This window comes from Triplophysa rosa, linkage group LG5 (genome assembly GCF_024868665.1).
Source record: "Triplophysa rosa linkage group LG5, Trosa_1v2, whole genome shotgun sequence".
Classification (NCBI taxonomy): domain Eukaryota; kingdom Metazoa; phylum Chordata; class Actinopteri; order Cypriniformes; family Nemacheilidae; genus Triplophysa; species Triplophysa rosa.
Window position 1 is genome coordinate 25,057,207 of NC_079894.1, and position 21,539 is coordinate 25,078,745.

The 21,539-nt window shown below is 41.4% G+C and overlaps 1 protein-coding gene across 4 annotated transcripts in view; it reads left to right on the plus strand.

Moving 5' to 3' along the window:
* Positions 1-21,539, plus strand: part of pip5k1cb (phosphatidylinositol-4-phosphate 5-kinase, type I, gamma b) — a 71,045-nt gene that overhangs the window by 21,314 nt on the left and 28,192 nt on the right. For 3 of the 4 annotated variants that reach the window (XM_057333517.1, XM_057333513.1, XM_057333515.1), the window contains exons 2-6: positions 8,530-8,561; positions 12,472-12,564; positions 13,070-13,200; positions 13,524-13,641; positions 20,492-20,644. In XM_057333517.1, coding sequence (XP_057189500.1) covers positions 8,530-8,561; positions 12,472-12,564; positions 13,070-13,200; positions 13,524-13,641; positions 20,492-20,644 — 527 coding nt within the window. The remainder of the gene's footprint in view (positions 1-8,529; positions 8,562-12,471; positions 12,565-13,069; positions 13,201-13,523; positions 13,642-20,491; positions 20,645-21,539) is intronic. The other variant, XM_057333516.1, reaches the window with a different exon arrangement.

Here is a 21,539-nt window from a genome sequence, read left to right on the forward strand (position 1 = left end):
CCAGATCGTAGAGAAGCTCATCAGATGCGTAGGCTCTGAAGAACAAAAGGTGAATGAATGAGCACGCCGGCTTCCCTCTTATACCCGGACATCCGGGGAGGAGCCCGGCATGCAAATTTCATTCGCCAATTTTCATTGGCCTTTTCTAAATACTCAGAAGATGATAGGTTCTCAAGACAAACCCTATTCTGTCGGTTCGACACAACGTCGAGAGACCGACAGAAAGGGAACAAAGGATTAGGGTCGTTTATGTTAAAAACAAGCAAAAAAAATCTGCCAATGGGGTGAGAAAAATTAATTTGAATTAGGTACTTGAGAAAAAAGTCAAACTAAATTCAAGTTTATTTTCCTCACCCCGTTTTTGTTTTGCTTGTTTTTACCATAAACTTACTTAATGCTTATTTTTCATAAAACAAGACTAAATGTCAGGTCACTTTTCTTTTCAAGTAATTGTATACTGATTTTAAGACAAAAATGCTTAGTAAGAATATAATTTTTTGCATTTATATTAATGCAGCATGTTATGTGTCAGCTGTTAAATGTACAAATACACAAAAGTGACATTCACCTTCAGCTGGTTGTAGGCATTTGTGTGGCATTTGTTCAGGTCATATCTGTGGTTTTGTTAAGCTTGCGGCGCTCATTATGTGTACACGAAACATTTCTTTAATTGATGGAAGAATGTTTGTGACGTTCTCTAGTTTGTGTTGTTTATGAATATGGAGTCATACATCCTCGGGCTCTCACGCTGCATTGACTGTAATGTGTTTGGACAGATTTTGGCATCACCTACAGTCTGAACTGATGCTGACACTGTTGCTAGGGTAGAAATCTCTCATCTTTAATGATAGAGCTGCGTCGGTGTAGCAGATTTTCAGTTTTACACATTAGTGTAGATTTAGTGTACATTGTAAACAGGGGTGTGTTTACCCTTTTGGGGGCCCTCAGCCAAGACCTGAGGCCACCCACACATGCATACTAACATTTTTTCTTTGAAATGCGCTTTTATTTTATTTTTTTTATTTCACCTTTATTTAACCAGGTTAGCTAGTTGAGAACAAGTTCTCATTTACAACTGTGACCTGGCCAAGATAAAGCAAAGCAGTGCGACCCAAATGACAACACAGAGTTACACATGGAATAAACAAGCATACAATCAATAAAACAATAGAAGAGAGCAGAAAAAAAATGGGGATGAGATAGGTAGATTGGGTGGGCTAATTTCCAATGGACTGTATACAGCTGCAGCGATCGATAAGATGCTCGGATAACTGATGTTTAAAGTTAGTGAGGGAAATGTAAGTCTCCAGCTTCAGTGATTTTTGCAATTCGTTCCAGTCATTGGCAGCAGAGAATTGGAAGGAAAGGCGACCAAAGGAGGTGCTGGCTTTGGGGATGACCAGTGAGATATACCTGCTGGAGCGCGTGCTACGAGTGGGTGCTGTTAATGTGATCAGTGAGCTGAGGTATGGTGGAGCTTTACCAAGCATAGTCTTGTAGATGTCCTGGAGCCAGTGGGTCTGGCGACGAATATGTAACGAGGGCCAGCCGACTAGAGCATACAGGTCGCAGTGGTGGGTGGTGTAAGGGGCTTTGGTAACAAAAGGGATGGCACTGTGATAGACTGCATCCAGTTTGCATAGAGTATTGGAAGCTATTTTGTATATGACATCGCCAAAGTCGAGGATCATTAGGATAGTCAGTTTTACTAGGGTAAGTTTGGCGGCATGAGTGAAGGAGGCTTTGTTGCGAAATAGAAAGCCAATTCTAGATTTGATTTTAGATTGGAGGTGTTTGATATGAGTCTGGAAGGAGAGTTTACAGTCTAGCCAGACACCCAGGTATTTATAGTTGTCCACATACTCTAGGTCAGAACCGTCCAGAGTAGTGATGCTAGGCAGGCGGGCGGGTATGGGCAGAGAATGGTTGAAAAGCATACATTTGGTTTTATTTGCGTTTAAGAGCAGTTGAAGGTCACAGTAGGAGTGTTGTATGGCATTGAAGCACGTCTGGAGGTTACTTAACACAGTGTCCAAAGAAGGGCCAGATGTATACAGAATGGTGTCGTCTGCATAGAGGTGGATCAAGGAATCCCCCGAAGCAAGAGCGACATCATTAATATATACAGAGAAAAGAGTCGGGCCGAGAATTGAACCCCGTGGTACCCCCATAGACACTGCCAGAAGTCCGGACAACAGGCCCTCCAATTTGACACACTGAGCTCTATCAGCAAAGTAGTTGGTGAACCAGGCGAGGCAGTCATTTGAGAAACCAAGGCTACGGAGTCTGCCGATAAGAATACGATGATTGACAGAGTCAAAAGTAGGGCTGTGCGATTTGGGGAAAATATCTAATTGCGATTTTTTTGACAGACATTGCGATTGCGATTTGATTTGCGATTTTAACTTTTCTAATTCAAGCTTCAGCTCAATATTGTTGTGTGGAGCACAGTATGGGTATAATTACCCTGCTGAAAGAAAACAACAAAAAAAAACATTACAGAAATTCTAATTGTTTCCATTAAAACCATTACAAAATTCATTTTTTTAGTGTGTTTTGGGCATTATTCAAATCGGGCTTACTGTTGTTCAATTGGTTCCCAGCTTCAAGATTACATCACACCAATAGAATCCAAATACCAGTGTACACTATTATAGTTTCCATTAAAACAACTCCCATTGTAACCCTTAAATCCATAACATTTTCTATTGTGTTAGTGAATTATTAAAATAGTTCATAGGTTACATAGGCTGATTTATTATTTTTTAAGTATGTGGGATTTTTTAAAACAAGTAGAAAATGTGCTGAATGTTTAATTTCATCCAAGTGAAATTAGCAAAACAGTTAGATAAAATTTACATTTGTTTGAAACGCGGAGCTAGGCGTGAGTTGTCACAGGGTGCGCGCGTGCGTCAAGGCAACAGGCTGTGTGTGCGCATCAAGTTTAAACGGCTCGTCCACGAGACGCGCAACGCGGGGCAGAGACGTGCGAGTATGAAACAGGCTATGTGTGCGCATCAAGTTTAAACGGCTCGTCCGCGAGACGAGCGAGTATGAAACGGGCTATGTGTGCCGTCAAGTTTAAACGGCTCGTCCGCAAGACGCGCAACGCGGGGAAGAGAGCGAGTATAACACAGGCTGTGTGTGCGGTCTTCTGAATTGGATGGTTCTTTAGTATTTATTTGCCTAATATGATCGATCTGACTCTGCAGATGCCATAATAACACTCTCTCTCTCTCTCTCTCTCTCTCTCTCTCTCTCTCTCTCTCTCTCTCCCTCTCTCCCGCTTTCTTTTTTTTTTTTGATTAGGCATAACGGAGGTGCGCTCACTCTGTTGGTTAGCAAGAATGCCACTCAAAGCGGGCTTGGAACAGACGCATTTCCTATATTTCACATCGTTTCCACATCGCAGCCTCTTGCGTTTAGCAAATTGCAACGTCTCACATCGCGATTGCGATTCGATTTCGATTAATCGTTCAGCCCTAGTCAAAAGCCTTGGCCAGGTCGATGAAGACAGCTGCACAGTACTGCCTTTTATCAATGGTGGTTATGATATCGTTTAATATTGAGCGTGGCTGAGGTACACCCGTGACCAGCTCAGAAACCGGATTGCACAGCAGAAAAGGTACGATGGGATTCGAAATGGTCAGTGATCTGTTTATTAACTTGGCTTTCGAAAACTTTAGAAAGACAGGGTAAGATGGATATGGGTCTGTAACAGTTTGGGTCTAGAGTGTCACCCCCTTTGAAAAGGGGGATGATCGCAGCAGCTTTCCAATCTTTTGGGATCTTGGACGATACGAAAGAGAGGTTGAACAGACTGGTAATAGGGGTTGCAACAACGGCAGCGGATAATTTTAGAAAGAGAGGGTCCAGATTGTCTAGCCCAACTGATTTGTACGGATCCAGGTTTTGCAGCTCTTTCAGAACATCTGCTATCTGGATTTGGGTGAAGGAGAAGCTGGGGAGGCTCGGGTAAATAGCTGCGGGGGGTAGAGCTGTTGGCCGGGGTTGCAGAAGCCAGGAGGAAAGCATGCCCAGCCATAGAGAAATGCTTATTAACATTTTCAATTATCATGGATTTATCGGTCTTTGTGTTACCTAGCCTCAGTGTTACCTAGCCTCAGTGCAGTGGGCAGCCGGGAGGAGGTGCTCTTGTTCTCCCTGGACTTTACAGTGTCCCAGAACTTTTTGGAGTTAGAGCTACAGGATGCAAATTTCTGTTTGAAAAAGCTAGCCTTTGCTTTCCTGACTGACTGAGTGTATTGGTTCCTGACTTCCCTGAACAGTTGCATATCGCGTGGACTATTTGAAGATTTTGCAGTCAGTCCGCCACAGGATGTTTTGTGCTGGTCAAGGGCAGTCAGGTCTGAGGTGAACTCAGCTCAACTCAACTTTATTTATATAGCGCTTTTACAATTTTCATTGTTACAAAGCAGCTGTACATGAGACATATTGACTATAAGCAAAATAATTAAAGTTGTACCTGCAGAAACAAGAAAAGGTTGAAAACACAGAAGACAGACATACCCACATACAAAACACTCCACACACACAATATGCACACGTACTAACACACATAGACATAGACACACACACACACACACACACACACACACACACACGGACGCGCACGCACACACACACAACACACACACACGTACGTACACAGACAAGTACGCACACACACACACGCTCAGTGAGAGCACACATTTAGGATAAAGGAGAGAGAAGCACAGGTCAAATATAACAGACTATAAATTCCTATATGCAATATTAATTAAGTAAAACTTTAAAATTCTAAAGCAGCCCCCCCGGTCAGGCAGATAGTGCAAAAACAGTATGCAAACGGTGGCGAGGAACCCAAAACTCTAATCGAGAAAAAAAACCTCAGGAGAACCCAGGCCCAACCAGGGGATTCCAGTTCCCCTCTGGCAAAAGCTGCTGCCTCTGCACAAGCTCCAGAGAACTTGCACAACAAGGCTAAATAAAATAAATAAACTTAATAATAAAATAAATTATAGTTTAAGATTATCATTAATAATCTAATAGCATTTGAAGTTTTGTGGTGAAGACATGTCAAGAGACCGCGTCCTTCTTTATCCAGCTCTATCATCTCAGCTCTTGTCAGGTCCCCACTTCCCATTCTCCGCTCTACCATCAGGTCAGGCCATGAACTGCATCCTGCTCGCTGTGGTAACCTTGGAACAATGAGACAAGACTGGCTGAGAGTAGAGTACTGTTCTGTACTCTTTGATGCAACAAGTACATCAGTTGTGTTTTTGGTTCCGGTTGATCTAACTAATGCAGCCTAAACCCTCTGAAGATTTATATTATGGAAGAGTAGTGTATGCAAGATTAAAAAGATGCGTCTTTAGTCTAGATTTAAACTGACAGAGTGTGTCTGCCTCCCGGACAGTGCAGGGAAGACTATTCCAAAGTTTAGGCGCTAGATAGGAAAAGGATCTACCACCTGCACTTGATTTTGAAATTCTAGGTATTACCAACTGACAGGACGCCTGAGAGCGTAATGCACGTGAAGGACTGTAATACAAAAGGAGTTCATTCAAGTACTGAGGAGCTAAACCATGTAAGGCTTTATAGGTAATAAGCAAGATTTTAAAGTTAACGCGATGCTTTATAGGTAACCAGTGCAAGGTTGACAGAACCGGGCTAATATGTTCATACTTTTTTGTACGTGTAAGAACTCGAGCTGCCGCGTTTTGGACCAATTGGAGTTTTTGTAATAAGCCTGCAGGGCAACCACCTAACAGTGCATTACAGTAATCTAGTCTTGATGTCATGAATGCATGAATTAACTTCTCTGCATCTGAGATTGACAGCATATGACGTAGTTTAGATATATTCTTAAAATGGAAAAACGCAATTTTACAGGTGTTGGCGACGTGGCTCTCAAATGACAGATTACTATCGAATAGAACGCCAAGATTCTTTGCTGACGACGAGGGTTTTATGGAACATCCGTCAATAGTTAAACAGTATTCTTGGTTGTTACTTATAGCAGTTTTCGGTCCAATAAGTAACACTTCCGTTTTGTCCGAGTTCAGTAATAAAAAGTTGTTACTCATCCAGTTTTTTATATCGACTATGCATTCCATTATTCGATGGAACTGCTGTGTTTCATGAGGCTTCGAGGAAATATAAAGTTGAGTATCATCAGCATAACAGTGAAAGCTAACTCCGTGTCGCTTTATTATATCTCCTAGAGGTAGCATGTATAATGCGAAGAGCAGAGGCCCTAAGACTGAGCCCTGTGGTACACCGTACTGGACTTGCGATTTGCGTGACACCTCATTGTTTATTGCTACAAATTGAAAACGGTCGGATAAATAAGATTTAAACCATTTCAAAGCTATTCCTTTAATGCCGACATAATTTTCGAGTCTATGTAGGAGTGTGCTGTGGTCAATGGTATCGAATGCAGCACTAAGGTCTAGCAGCACCAATAACGAGATACAACCTCGGTCAGACGCCAATAGCAGATCATTTGTAACTCTGATCAAAGCAGTCTCTGTACTGTGACATGCTCTAAATCCAGACTGGAATTCTTCATTGATGTCATTCCTTTGGAGGAAGGAGCATAATTGAGTTGAAACTACTTTTTCCAGAACTTTAGATATGAAAGGTAGATTCGATATAGGCCTGTAGTTCCTTAGTTCTCTAGGGTCGAGTTGGGGTTTTTTGACAAGGGGCCTTATAACAGCCACCTTATATGCTTTAGGCACATGTCCTAATGTCAGAGATGAGTTAATAATACCAAGAAGAGGATCTATAATTTCTGGGAGCATCTCTTTCAGTAGATTTGTAGGTATAGGGTCTAGTATGCATGTTGTTGATTTAGATGATCTAATAATTTTAGACAGCTCATCTTGATCTACGGTATAAAATAATTGCATTTTCTCCTTAAGGGCGCTGTAGTTAGTTTGTTCAGCGGGTTTCACTTCTGATTGCATTGTTATAATTTTTTCTCTAATATCTTGGATTTTATATGTGAAGTAGTTCATAAATTCATCACTGCTATGCTGATATACAGGATCAGAAGTCACTGACGATTTATTTTTTGTTAATTTAGCCACCGTGTTAAATAAAAACCTAGGGTTGTGCTGGTTTTCTTCTATTAGTGATGAAAAGTAGGCGGATCTAGAAGTTATTAGGGCTTTCCTGTATTTTCGAATACTATCCTTCCATGCTGTACGAAATACCTCTAATTTAGTTTTCTTAAAGTTGCGCTCCATTTTTCGGGCCGCTTTCTTTAGAGCCTGAGTGTGTTCATTATACCACGGTGTGGGGCTGCCATTTTTAATCTTCTTTAAACGTAGTGGAGCAACTTTGTCTAGCGTTACCGAGAAGGTGGAATTAAAATTTTCAGTGGTAAGTAGCAGTATTTGCTTGTGGTGGTTTTCATCAGACAGATCTAAGATGACAATTTTTGCCTCAAAGTATGTTCGGTTCTTCTCACATTCTGTTTTGCTCTTTATGTGTTTTCTCATTGAGTTTTCTCTCAGGTCTGAGATGTTTGAGCGTTCCTGTGAGTTTCACATTATCTTTTCGTCTCTATAAACCATAGCAAGTCAGTCTGAGTCTGACACACAAATATTATTACCATTGATTTTGGCTCTTTGTAAAAGCTGTTGGTTTGGAAAACACTTTTGTGCAGAGCTGTCAGAGAGCATATGATTATATGTTTCTACGATTTACATTCAGGATATAATTTTAAATGTTTCTAAAGATAATATTGTACGTTTCAGTATATTCCTTGCAGTCAAACTGCACTTGCACATGTCTCTCTCGCTCTCTTCTGCTCTTATTACCTGGCTCCCATGCACGTGGATGTCCACGAGAGACTGTCAACAAATCTGCATCAAACACACACACATGCACACACACACGCGCACGCACAAACACAGAGATGCTAAAAAGCTTTACATAGTGAACATTCACGATGAAAACATTTCTGTTTGGTTCGCACACACTAATGTGACTCAATCTAAAAAAAACATCTCACCATCATATTTCAAACAAAAATCAACCCAAAAATAATAGTCACCAATGCAATTTTGTCCTACTTTTATGACCTAATTTTTATCATAAATATTTAAAGTGCTTGCACATTATGGTGTATTTATTTTCTTTCCACAAAATATGATTTCTACATTTTAGTTTGTAATCTTTTGTGGTCAGAGCTGGACGTGTTCCTCTCGGGTGTAAAGCGGGTCAGGTCATCTTGACTTCATTCCGCAGTGACACGTGCAGGAGTAATGATTGACAGGTTTACATATGCTTAGCTCCGCCCCTTCCCCTGGAAACACAAAGCTGCAGATTCACACACTTGTCCTTCCACTGTTGACTTTACAGTGATGTACTATCATACTACAGTTTTTACGCTACACATGAACATCATGTTCATGAGATTGGATTCAATTCATGTGTGATTTTTGCTTAGGGAGTGATCCATGTTTTTTTGTCTGAAAGATATCACAATATCTGTTTCGCTCTGTGTCATTTCAGACGCTGGTTTAAAGAAGACCTTCATAACAGAGGTAATAAAAATATTGTTTATTTCTGTAATAACACTTAGGGCTGGGCAAAAAACTTAACTGAATTCAACTTTATTTATATAGTGCTTTTTACAATTTTCATTGTTACAAAGCAGCTGTACATGAGACATATTGACTATAAGCAAAACAATTAAAGTTATACCTGTAAAAACAGGAAAAAGGTGAAAACACAGAAGACAGACATACCCACATACAAAACACTCCACACACACAATATGCACACGTACTAACACACATAGACATAGACACACACACGGACGCGTAGACACACGTACACACACGCACACACATGTCTGGTTTACTATCTCCGTGGGGACAGTCCATAGGCGTAATGAGTTGTATACTGTACAAACTGTATATTTTATCCCCTATCCCTAACCCAACCCCTAAACCTAAAGATCATAGAACACTTTTTGCATTTTTAGATTTAAAAAAAATATTGTTCTGTACAATTTATAAGCTTTTTTGCCCGTGGGGACCTCAATTTTGGTCCCCACGGTGACACGAGTCCCCATGTGTTGGTGTGCCTTCAGGTTTAGGTCCCCACCGGGATATACAAACATGAACGTACACGCACACACACGCACACACACACACACACACACACACACACACACACACGTGTTTTATTATCTCCGTGGGGACAGTCCATAGGCGTAATGAGTTGTATACTGTACAAACTGTATATTTTATCCCTTAACCCAACCCCTAAACCTAAAGATCGTAGAAAACCTTTTGCATTTTTAGATTTTCAAAAATGATCATTCTGTACAATTTATAAGCTTTTGTGCCAGTGGGTACCTCAATTTTGGTCCCCACATTGACACGGGTCCTCATGAGTTGGTGTGCATTCATGTTTAGGTCACCACTAACATATAAAAACCAAGTCCACACACACACACACACACACACACACACACACACACACACACAGACAAGCACGCACACACACAGACAAGCACGCACACACACACACAGACACGCACGCACACACACAGACACGCACGCACATTGAAAGCACACATTTAAGATAAAGGAGAGAGAAACACAGATCAAATATTAAACAGACTATAAATTCCCATATGCAATATTAATTAAGTAAAACTTCAAAATTCTAAAGCAGCCTCCCCGGCCAGGCAAATAGTGCATAACAGTATGCAAACGGTTGCAAGGAACCCAAAACTCCAATGGAGAAAAAAAACCTCAGGAGAACCCAGGCCCAACCAGGGGATTCCAGTTCCGCTCTGGCAAATGCTGCTGCCTCTGCACAAGCTCGACAGTGCTTGCACAACAAGGCTAAATAAAAAATAAATAAACTTACTAATAAGGTAAATGATAGATTTAATATTATCATTAATAATCTAATAGTATTTGAAATTGTGTAGTGAAGACGTGTCAAGTGGTCGCGTCCTTCTTTTTCCAGCTCTATCATCTCAGCTCTTGTCAGGTCACCGCTTCCCATTCTTCGCTCTACCAACAGGTCTGGGCATCTTGCTCACTGTGGTAACCTTGGAACAATGAGACAAGACTGGCTGAGAGTAGAGTACTGTTCTGCACTCTTTGATGCAACAAGTACATCAGTTGTTGTTGGAAGTGTTCCTGGTTCCGGTTGATCTAACTAATGCAGCCTAAACCCTCAGAGGATTTATATTATGGAAGTGTAGTGTATGCAAGATTAAAAAGATGTGTCTTTAGTCTAGATTTAAACTGACAGAATGTGTCTGCCTCCCGGACAGTGCAGGGAAGACTATTCCAAAGTTTAGGCGCTAGATAGGAAAAGGATCTACCACCTGCACTTGATTTTGAAATTCTAGGTATTACCAACTGACAGGACGCCTGAGAGCGTAATGCACGTGAAGGACTGTAATACAAAAGGAGTTCATTCAAGTACTGAGGAGCTAAACCATGTAAGGCTTTATAGGTAATAAGCAAGATTTTAAAGTTAACGCGATGCTTTATAGGTAACCAGTGCAAGGTTGACAGAACCGGGCTAATATGTTCATACTTTTTTGTACGTGTAAGAACTCGAGCTGCCGCGTTTTGGACCAATTGGAGTTTTTGTAATAAGCCTGCAGGGCAACCACCTAACAGTGCATTACAGTAGTCTAGTCTTGATGTCATGAATGCATGAATTAACTTCTCTGCATCTGCGATTGACAGCATATGACGTAGTTTAGATATATTCTTAAGATGGAAAAACGCAATTTTACAGGTGTTGGCGACGTGGCTCTCAAATGACAGATTACTATCGAATAGAACGCCAAGATTCTTTGCTGACGACGAGGGTTTTATGGAACATCCGTCAATAGTTAAACAGTATTCTTGGTTGTTACTTATAGCAGTTTTCGGTCCAATAAGTAACACTTCCGTTTTGTCCGAGTTCAGTAATAAAAAGTTGTTACTCATCCAGTTTTTTATATCGACTATGCATTCCATTATTCGATGGAACTGCTGTGTTTCATGAGGCTTCGAGGAAATATAAAGTTGAGTATCATCAGCATAACAGTGAAAGCTAACTCCGTGTCGCTTTATTATATCTCCTAGAGGTAGCATGTATAATGCGAAGAGCAGAGGCTCTTAGACTGAGCCCTGTGGCACACCGTACTGGACTTGCGATTTGCGTGACATCTCATTGTTTATTGCTACAAATTGAAAACGGTTTAATAAGATTTAAACCATCTCAAAGCTATTCCCTTAATGCCGACCTAATTTTCGAGTGTATGTAGGAGTGTGCTCTGGTCAATGGGGTCGAATGCAGCACTAAGGTCTAGCAGCACCAATAACGAGATACAACCTCGGTCAGACGCCAATAGCAGATCATTTGTAACTCTGATCAAAGACTAGAATTCTTCATTGACGTCATTCCTGTGGATGAAGGAGCATAATTGAGTTGAAACTACTTTTTCCAGAACTTTAGATATGAAAGGTAGATTCGATATAGGCCTGTAGTTCCCTAGTTCTCTAGCATCGAGTTGGGGTTTTTTGACAAGGGGCCTTATAACAGCCACCTTATATGCTTTAGGCACATGTCCTAATGTCAGAGATGAGTTAATAATGCTAAGAAGAGGTTAACTAACGATTAATCTTTTTTTAAAATGCGGTCGATTCGATATCGATTCTCAAAAGCCGCGAATTGGTTTTTTTCATTCATATTTCAGCAAGCACTTGAACATTCATAAACGTGAATGTTATTGCTACTACTATCCACTAGATGTCACTTTTATTTTTACAACCAGTGGATGTTACAACAGGGAGCATATCATTCATTTATTTTTTTATTAACATGGCAGATCTTTGTGTCGTCGAATTTAACATCACCTTCACATAAAAGGCAGCGGTTTATATCTTAAATGTAATATAACCTGACCCTGTTTGATCAAGGCATCTGTTTCAATATACCCAAGTGTACCAAAAAATAAAGTTTAATATACAGGTTTGTGGCTCTTCATTTCTTTTTTTTAATTCACCATTGTAACCTGATGTTTACTGATCTTTTTTAGAAATATCTATAGGATTTGTATTAAATCTATAATCATTGACTCGAATCGAGAATCGAGAATGCTAAAAATGACTAAATGAACCGAGCTTGTGAATCTGAATCGAATCAGAGCATCAGAATCGATACCCAGCCCTTTATGTGTTTATGTTCTCATGTTCATTTTGTATGAATTTTTTTGCTCAAAAGTTGCTCTTTTGAAGCTCATAAAGCATTCATTCAACTCAGGTATTTCTCTCAAAATTCTTTAGCAGGAATAGAAGTAGAAACAAACAGGATGGTTATTTATCTCAGGAGGAATATCTGAGAAGACGGAGACTTTTGATCTCATTTCTGTCATGCCAGTCGAGATATGAAAGAAATTTATGATGCACATCATTTGTCGTGTTTGTTCAGATGCCGTCGTCATCCTGCCATTCCGGTTCTGGTCCAGAGAAGAAGATCGGTCACAGGAGAGTAGATGCGACCGGTGAGACCACTTACAAGAAGGTGCGTGTGAGGTTCACTTCATGAGTATCTTCATCGCAAATTTATTCTCAAATCAAATCAGATTTTCACACATTTTTCAAGACAGAGACATGCCAAATATTATTTGAAATGTCAAATTGTTGTATTTTTTATAACTGTTTATTATTAAGAACACTTCGAAGCATTTTTATCAGTGGGTCCCACACTTTTGGACCCCCGTATATATATACACATGTATAATATCATACAATTTAATGACAGCTAATTGGACATAAAAATATGACTTTAAAGTTCATTTTAATCGCAAATGTTAAAAATTGTGCATTGTCTATGAAGACTATCAAGAGAATATGACGTCTGTTTATCAGATGTCAACTCATAATTTTGTCTATAACAAATGAAAATCTCTATAAGACCTCCAGAAGTGTGTTTTTAGTTTTAATGCACCTGTTTGCTGTTTGTATGTTGTTATCCATGTGTTGAATGGGAAGGATTGAGGAGTGATGTGAGATTTGTGTGTCCACAGACGACCTCGTCCGCTCTGAAAGGAGCCATTCAGCTCGGCATCGGCTACACCGTGGGAAACCTGAGCTCCAAACCCGAGAGAGATGTTCTCATGCAGGACTTCTACTTGGTGGAGAGCATTTTCTTCCCGAGGTCTGTTTGTGTGTCATATTTATTCTTCAACTTATATTGACTGAAATGATCTTAAAAATCTTTTTGTCAGAAGGCTTATCACTTGGTGTTTAAAATGAGTGATGTGGAAAAAAATAATTCAACATATTAATTTCTTTTTCAGAAATGTTTTTAAAATTAATGATATTTAATCAATAAAAAAGCTAATCAATAAGCTGCTTGATAACATGACAAGACAAATTACTTTTTTATCCACAGCGACTAACAATGACTTGCAAATATCAGTAAAATGGCCAGACCTCTCTCTCTCTCTCTCTCTCTCTGTCTGTCTGTCTCTCGCTCAGTGAGGGCAGTAATCTAACCCCAGCGCATCACTATCCAGACTTCAGATTTAAGACGTATGCTCCGGTGGCATTCCGATACTTCAGAGAACTCTTCGGGATTCGACCGGATGACTATCTGGTGAGGCATTGATTGTCGAAGACACAAGATCAAAAATGTTATTTTTGTCTATTTTTTGTTATTCTTGTTATCCTTTATCTTAATCTAAAATCTAAACTTCATCTTAATCTAATATCTGAACCAATGCTGTCTCTCACAACCCAAACTTTATTGCGTCTTCATAGCTCATTACGCTCTTCCAGTCTAATTTTTTTTATTAGAGGATCAGTTTTCTCTCAGATGTTTCACCCAAAATTTATTTCAGGGCACAAATGTTGAAGGCACAGAAATCAACTACAGTAAAATACAGTAAGAATATAGTGCTATCAAACTGACATTACTGAGAAGAGGTGTGTGTGTCTGTGCGCGTGAGTGTGTGCGCGCATGTGTTCACGTGTGTGTGTGTTCACATGTTTGTGTGCATGTGTGTGTTTGTGAGTGTGTGCACATGCGTGTATGCGCGTGTGTTCACATGTGTGTGTGTGCATGTGTGTGTTTGCCAGTGTGTGCGTGTGTGTTCACATGTGTGCATGTGTTCACGTGTGTGTGTGTTCATATGTGTGTGGGCCTGTGTTCACGTGGATGTGTGTGTGTGGACATGTGTTTGTGTTCACGTGTGTGTGTGTACGTGTATGAGAAATTGGCACTGAATTCACGTGTTCTCTTGTGCTGCTTTATCTCTTTATGATATTGTGTTGCATCACAAATCATTGAAATCTGTCATAACTTTTAATGATGTTTTATTAACTAAGTTCGGGAGGAGAAGGAGCAGGTAATTAACTCGGCTGGTCCGCTATCAGCAATCACAGCACCCGACCTATCAGTTCAAGAGAGAGAGAGCCTCTATAAATAGTCAAGACGTCTTACCTTCACTCTCTCTTCAGTCTCAAGCATTTGTATATCAAAATTGCCGCGATGTCAGAGAACAAAATAATCCCTATTGACAACTCCGTCGACGATCAGGGTCCTTCGGCGTCCTAAAGCGGCGGCCAGCACAGCAGTGCCCGCCAGGATACCTCAGACAAACCCACGGCTGCTCCAAGGGGCCGTCGGCCCTCCCGCGCCTCTTCTACTACCCCGAGACGCAGTGGCGCGCAGTCACCACAGCCTTCCAGGCAGCCGTCGCGGTCTCCAGCTTCCTCCTATGCGTCCATCCTCCCCTCCGTCCCGCCTATCGAAATGTGGACTGTCCTAGGATTATGGCAAGCGCTAATCAACGCAGACGTCCACTTTTCTCGACGGATGAACAAGGCCGACCTGTACGGTTTGTACTCCTCCCTGCAACCAGATTCCCTGACAGCACAACCTGCCACTCCGTCGAAGGCCACAGGAAAGCAGAGGCAGGTCCGTAATTCCCCATATTTACAGCCGGATCAAACTCCAATGAGGAGGGGCCTTCGAAAGCCGCAGCTGCGGTCCCTCTGCAAGCTTGGGCCGTGCCCCGGACGCCAGACCCGCCCGCCTGCAGTCTCTTCCCCGCTCAGACGAGCTCCAGCAGGCAGCATCTCCGGGCACCATCCAAGCCCACCACACCTTGAGCCGCCCAAGCAGCGCGAACATGGCTCTGCAAGCGGCCTCGGCTCACCCACACATCCTCCCGATCTCCTCCTCCAATCCCTTCCAGGTCAATGCGAGGCTGCCTCCACTGGCGACGCGGGCTCAGGCTCACGACTTCCCCGCTTTCCCTCTAGTCCCCGGCCCAGACATCGGTAGTAGCATGAGATTGGCCCCACAAACAGCCCCAGCGGCCACTATTCCCTCTCTCATGTCTCTCCCTCAGGCACGTCCCTCCTTCTCACTGTCATCGGCAGCAGCGATGCCGGTCCCGCCCAACACCCCGACCCTGGAGCTGCCTCCCATCTTAGCGAGCATCAGGTCGCCGATACTGGCAGGTGCGGACGTAGACCTCTACTCTCTTTTATCCCCACTCTCACCTCCATCATCAGATCGCCAAATCACCTACGGCGATCTCTCACTCACCCTAAAAAACACAACACATAGCAGTTCCCGCACCTTAACATTTCCAGAATATACCGTAGCTTTTTCACGCTACCCCAAAGTAATCTGCACGGCATTCCCTCACAGGAGGTGCGAGCTCAGCGACTACCTCACCATAGTCGCGGAGCTCGCACTTTCTTACGGGGTTTCTACAACCCATTTCTACACGTATCATCATTTATTTTCTGCCAAATGCGCCATAAGCGTAGCTCAGTGGAACCAGTGTCCTTACTGGGGGGCACTGGACACTGAGCTTCACAACCAAGTTTTCCTCGGTTGCAAGAACATTTCATGCGCGGTCTGCAGATCCGTCGCCCACAGCACCACTTCTTGCCCTTTAGTTCACTCATCCATCCCCCCGCCCGGACTCACCTCACACCAAATCTACAGGCTACGTCCCACGCTTCCCAACATATCCCGCCAACCCACCTCTGCCTGTTTCTGATCGCTGGCAGGCATCAAGCTTCGAACCTTGCAGGAAGTTCAACATCGGCGCTTGCTCACGACAGCGGTGCCGCTTCCTGCACGTTTGCAGCTTCTGCGGTGGCGCGCACGCCCACATTGTGTGTCCAGTTTCTAAATCTGCAAATAAAAGTCGTAAACAGTATTTATCGACTCCTGTGAATGTTTTAAGTTTGTCTGCTGAATTGTCTCTTCACCCCGACACTCGCTTTACTGATTACGTTCTGTCCGGTCTCTCAAACGGCTTCAACCCCGGTATCGAGAGTTTACCTTCCGTCAGCCTAGTCTGCCCCAACCTTCAGTCCGCGCTTGCCGAACCCGAAACGGTTGATCTTCTAATTAAAAGCGAAATCGAATCAAACTTCATGATCGGCCCCTTCGCCACTCAACCCTTTAAAACCTTCCACATCAGCCCCATCGGCGTAGCTACCAGAAAATATACAGAAAATTCTCAATTTCCGAGCATTAACAGCCTCATTCCGCTCGAGGAGTTTTCCCTTCTCTACCACAACATCGACCAAGCCATTAAACTCATTAAAACCGCCGGACGCGGCGCCTGGCTTGCTAAAGTTGACATCACCTCCGCATTTAAAGTAATGCCCATTCACCCAGACTTTTGGCATTTGTTCGGCATTCGCTGGCGCAATCAATTCTATTTTTCCGTCCGCCTCACTTTCAGCTGCAGAAGCAGCCCAAATTTTTTTGACATGTTGTCAGAGGCAATCTGTTGGATTCTCTCTAACAACTACTCCATTCCGTACCTCATTCACCTTCTAGACGATTTTTTAGTTATCTCGTATGAAGGTATTTTTGGTGCAAAACTACTGAGCACCTGTGAGAGTGGAATTTGTAGTTGTAGAGGTCGGCCACACATGTGTATCAGTAAATTTGTAGTCAAAATTTGAAGTTGCAAACTTGTATTTTTGTATTTGCCATGTTTTTCTAACTGTAGTAAAACCATGATTAGTTTTCGTAAGGGATTGTCAATGTAGCTGACCAGCATACTTATTTAAACTAAACCAATGTACTCTATTACGATTAGTGATTTCAGGAAAATAAAGCAGCTCGGGATGATTCTCGCGGAGTTTTTCACTTGCACGTTAGGGCGCCACCTGCTGGCCGCCAAAACTAACTCGTTTGGCTGCAAATGCACAAATCACTTTTGCACCATATATCACACAGATGTGGTGCAAAATGAGAGTGTGTGCGAACTTGTGTCAGAGACTCGCAGCAGCAGATTCAAGCAGTTGTAGTTATGTTCTTGTGTTTGTGCTAGAACAATATTACTAGAATAAAACCTTTAATTTGTGAGAAAATATTTGACGAGCATTCAACTCTCATTGCATGAATTCACATACTGTTTGCGGATGTGCAAAACTCGTCTGTGAACGCACGTCTTTTGATGCAGGTGTGTGAATGTGTTTTGCACCATATTTACTGCAGCATTTGTAGCAAAAAAATGTGAGTGCACGAGTATCTCAGTTTGTGATTTGTAGAATTGGATTTGTGCCCTTGCACTGAAGGATTCCAGAAGGTGTAACTGTTGTGTTGTGTTTGCGGCAGAGAATTTTTTTTACAAGTTTGCAACTTCAAATTTTGACTTCAAATTTACTGATACACATGTGTGGACGACCTCTACAACTACAAGTTCCACTCTCACAGGTGCTCAGTAGTTTCGCACCAAAAATACCTTCATAATCTCGCCCCCCGACTCAATCCCAGCCGCGCATCTCTCAATAGTCCAAAAAGTCTCGCCAAGCTTGGCATTCCTCTCGCCCAAGATAAAACCTCGGGTCCGAGCACGTCAATCGAATTCTTGAGCATCAATTTGGATTCGCTGAACTTTCAGGCATCCTTGCCCAAGGAAAAAATTGATAGATCAATTTTGATCGCTTCCACTCTCCTAAACAACCCTCATTGTTCCAAACGCGAATTATTATCCGTTCTCGGCCACCTCAATTTCGCGATGCGTATCATTCCCCAAGGCTGCCCATTCGTTTCGCACATCCTCTCCCTCGCTTCCTCAGCACACGCCTTAGAGGACTTAATAACCCTAACCAGCTCATGCCGCGACGAGCTCAGTTTGTGGATAAAATTCCTCAATCAATGGAACAGTTTGTCCTTCTTTTACAATGACATGCTCTCTCTCCCCGTCGACATTCAATTGTTTACCGACGCAGCCCCCTCCGTCGGTTTCGGCGGATATTACCAAGGATGCTGGTTCGCCTCCACGTGGCACCCCAGCTCCTAGAATTACCACAGCCACTCTCGTCCTCAGCCTTATTCAAGCTGTACCCTCTGGTAGTCGCTGCTTTTTTGTGGGGGTCTCCAGCAGGACACAAAAAGGGGGGGGAGAGTGTTCCGGGTTCAGGCTAATGCCGGATTCGGAGCCCTCACCCCGGACAGGGGGGAGTGCTCTGAGCTCGGAAGAACGAACAAGCTCGGAGCCCTCTCCCCGACAGCACGCCAAATACGCTTACTCTCAAACCTACACCATTATTTGCATAGGTGAACTTGTGAAATACTAGCTTTATTTAAATGACACACGACGAAATAAAACATTGAAACTTCCACATAAAACTTCCATAGCCCTATACTGTTTAAAACATATGATGCTTAGTAAAAATATTGTATTGTGGTCAACAGTACTGGCATAGACCTGTATACTAGTACACCAATTTTTTTGTTAGGACTACACCACTGGTGCACAAGTGTACGTGTGTTCACGTGTGTGTGCACATGTGTGTTCATGTGTGTGAGTGCGCGTGTGTTCACATGTGTGTGTGTGCGCGTGTTCACATGTGTGTGTGTGTGCGCGTGTGTTTACGTGTGTGTGTTCACGTGTGAATGTGTGCGAGCGTGTGTGTGTGTGTGCGTGATATTTATGGGCTCTGGCAGTCATCGCTGTAGGTGTTTCATGTTTATTTATGAGATTTGCTTTGATGTCTCCGTCCATGTTTATTAAAGTTCAGATGTTGTCCTGTCTGAAGTCACAGCTTCATGTTTTATATTGGTGTGTTTTACGCTTCTTTCTGATTGGTCAGATTACCACACAAACACAGTATGTTTGGAATAGTGTACTACTCCTGCGGTATGCAGTATATACTGTGCAGTATGCAAATTTATTGAGATCCGTCCTAACTATTCCATTGGGCATATTTTACATTTCTTTGACTCATGATTTGACATTGTGCACAAATTAGAAATGTGAAGTGTGTATTCAGAGAGACTCGCTGAATTTTAAATGCAACTTAGTATATGTTATATTCTAAATAAAACTGTCAATATCAATTTATCAATAACATGTTATCTGTTATTCAGTTCAGAACGCTGTCAGATTAGATGATGGCAAATGCTTTTAGTGTCAATTCATTTTGTTTAAAATGAGGTCAGAGAAACAGAAATTGTGCGCGTGTGCAGGTTAAGTGTTGTGTAATGCTTTATGGGACGTGTATTTCGTTCATCTGTTATTTATTTGAAAGCATAATTGTGTTGTGATTCATATGGTTCAAGGTTAAAAACTGTTTTTAAATATGTTTGAAATTCCTTAAAGTGATAGTTCACCCCAAAAATGAAAATTCTGTCATCATTTACTCACATTCGACTTGTTCTAAATCTGTATAAATGTCTTCGTTCTGATAAACACAGAGAAAGATATTTACATTTACGCATTTGGCAGACAAAGCAACTTACATTGCATTATCCTATACATTTGTTTCTAAGTATGTGCAACCCCCTGGGATCGAACCCACGACCTTGGCGTTGTTAGCGCCATGCTCTTACCACTTAAAGTGCACAGAACTGTTTGCTGTCCTACATTCTTCAAAATGTCTTCTTTTGTGTTCAACAGAACAAAAAAAGGTTAAGTAATTTTTCCTACTATGAGAGTCAATGGGGGGCAAAATCTGTCTGGTTATAAGCATTCTTTCGAATATCTTTCTCTGTGTTCATCAGAACAAAGACATTTATACAGATTTGGAACAACTCGAGGTGAGTAAATGATGACAGAATTTTCATTTTTGGGTGAAGTATCACTTTAAAAAAATATGAATCTGAAAGATTCATGTGTAAAAGTAATAAACTGTAACAGTGTTTAAATTAGGTAATATTCAGAATTTGAGAATCGGCTTCAATTCATCAGTGTGATCTTAAATGGAATCTTATACAGAAACTGAAACAGACTGACGGGAGGTAAATTATTGAAGTGAAATGAACAGTTAACAGAATTCTGGGAAATGAAGTGGCCATTCGCTTCGGTCCATAAAGTTAATTTATTAATTTATGTCTAATGATACTATGTTATATCAATGTACAGTATAATCATTGTAATTAAATGTATGTCATTGTAACATATACTTTATATAAGAAAATCATAAATCTCATTGTCTCTTTGTGTATGTGTGTATTGCAGTATTCTCTGTGTAATGAACCTCTGATCGAGCTTTCAAACCCCGGTGCCAGCGGCTCTATTTTTTACGTCACGCGGGACGATGAGTTTATCCTGAAAACCGTTATGCATAAAGAAGCTGAATTTCTGCAGAAACTGCTGCCTGGATACTACATGGTGAGTCTCATGATGTTCCTGAAGTCTGAGTCGTGACCCTGATTATTGCATCACAGTTTGCATCCCATTTGTCCCAAATAATGTGCATGATTATTGCGTCCAATGTCATGAGGATCATTTCGACTTCATGTGGTTATTCATCAGACGTTGTGTTGTCTGAAGAGATTGAGTGGATTAAGAGTCTGTGTTAGTAGCCGATGGCTCACCCAGCGCTCTGCACAGGCTTGATCTTAAAATAATAGAATGTAAATGTGTAATGATTTGATATGATGAATGATGAAATAGAGGAGGTTAAACATCTCTGTCCTTTCTCAGCATACTGTCTGAAAATGATAGAGACGTTAACCTTTATACTGTAAATGTAATACTACTGAGAGTGACTTGTTTTTGTAACTTAGCCAATGTCTGTGGTCACATGAAAGAAATATGTTATTTATTTATTTGAGAGGCCGTACATTTTTTTTATGTAAAAATACTTTACAGATGTTTACTTGATCACAATTCTAAGCATAGATATATGGGTAGTTTTTGTCACGTTATGTTTATTTATATTTGAAGAGTTCATTTGCAAAACATAACTGTTCTAATATGTTATCATGTTTTTATTGTTTTATTAAGTTCGTTACTTTTTTTAGTTATTACTACTTAATAAAAACAACACAACTGCAGTTTGATTGATATTACTTACAATGCACAATAAAGAAACATGATTATTCTTTATATAAGGATAAGGTTATCTTGCAAATTATTCTAATTGGAAAAAGATGCTGTTCTTTTTGTTTTGATTGTTACACCGTGTCTTCACCGGACTTGTCCGGCACGACACGACACTACAAAAGACATTAGAAACGCATTAGAACCCATTATAATTCAAAATTGTCCACACCGGATGCAG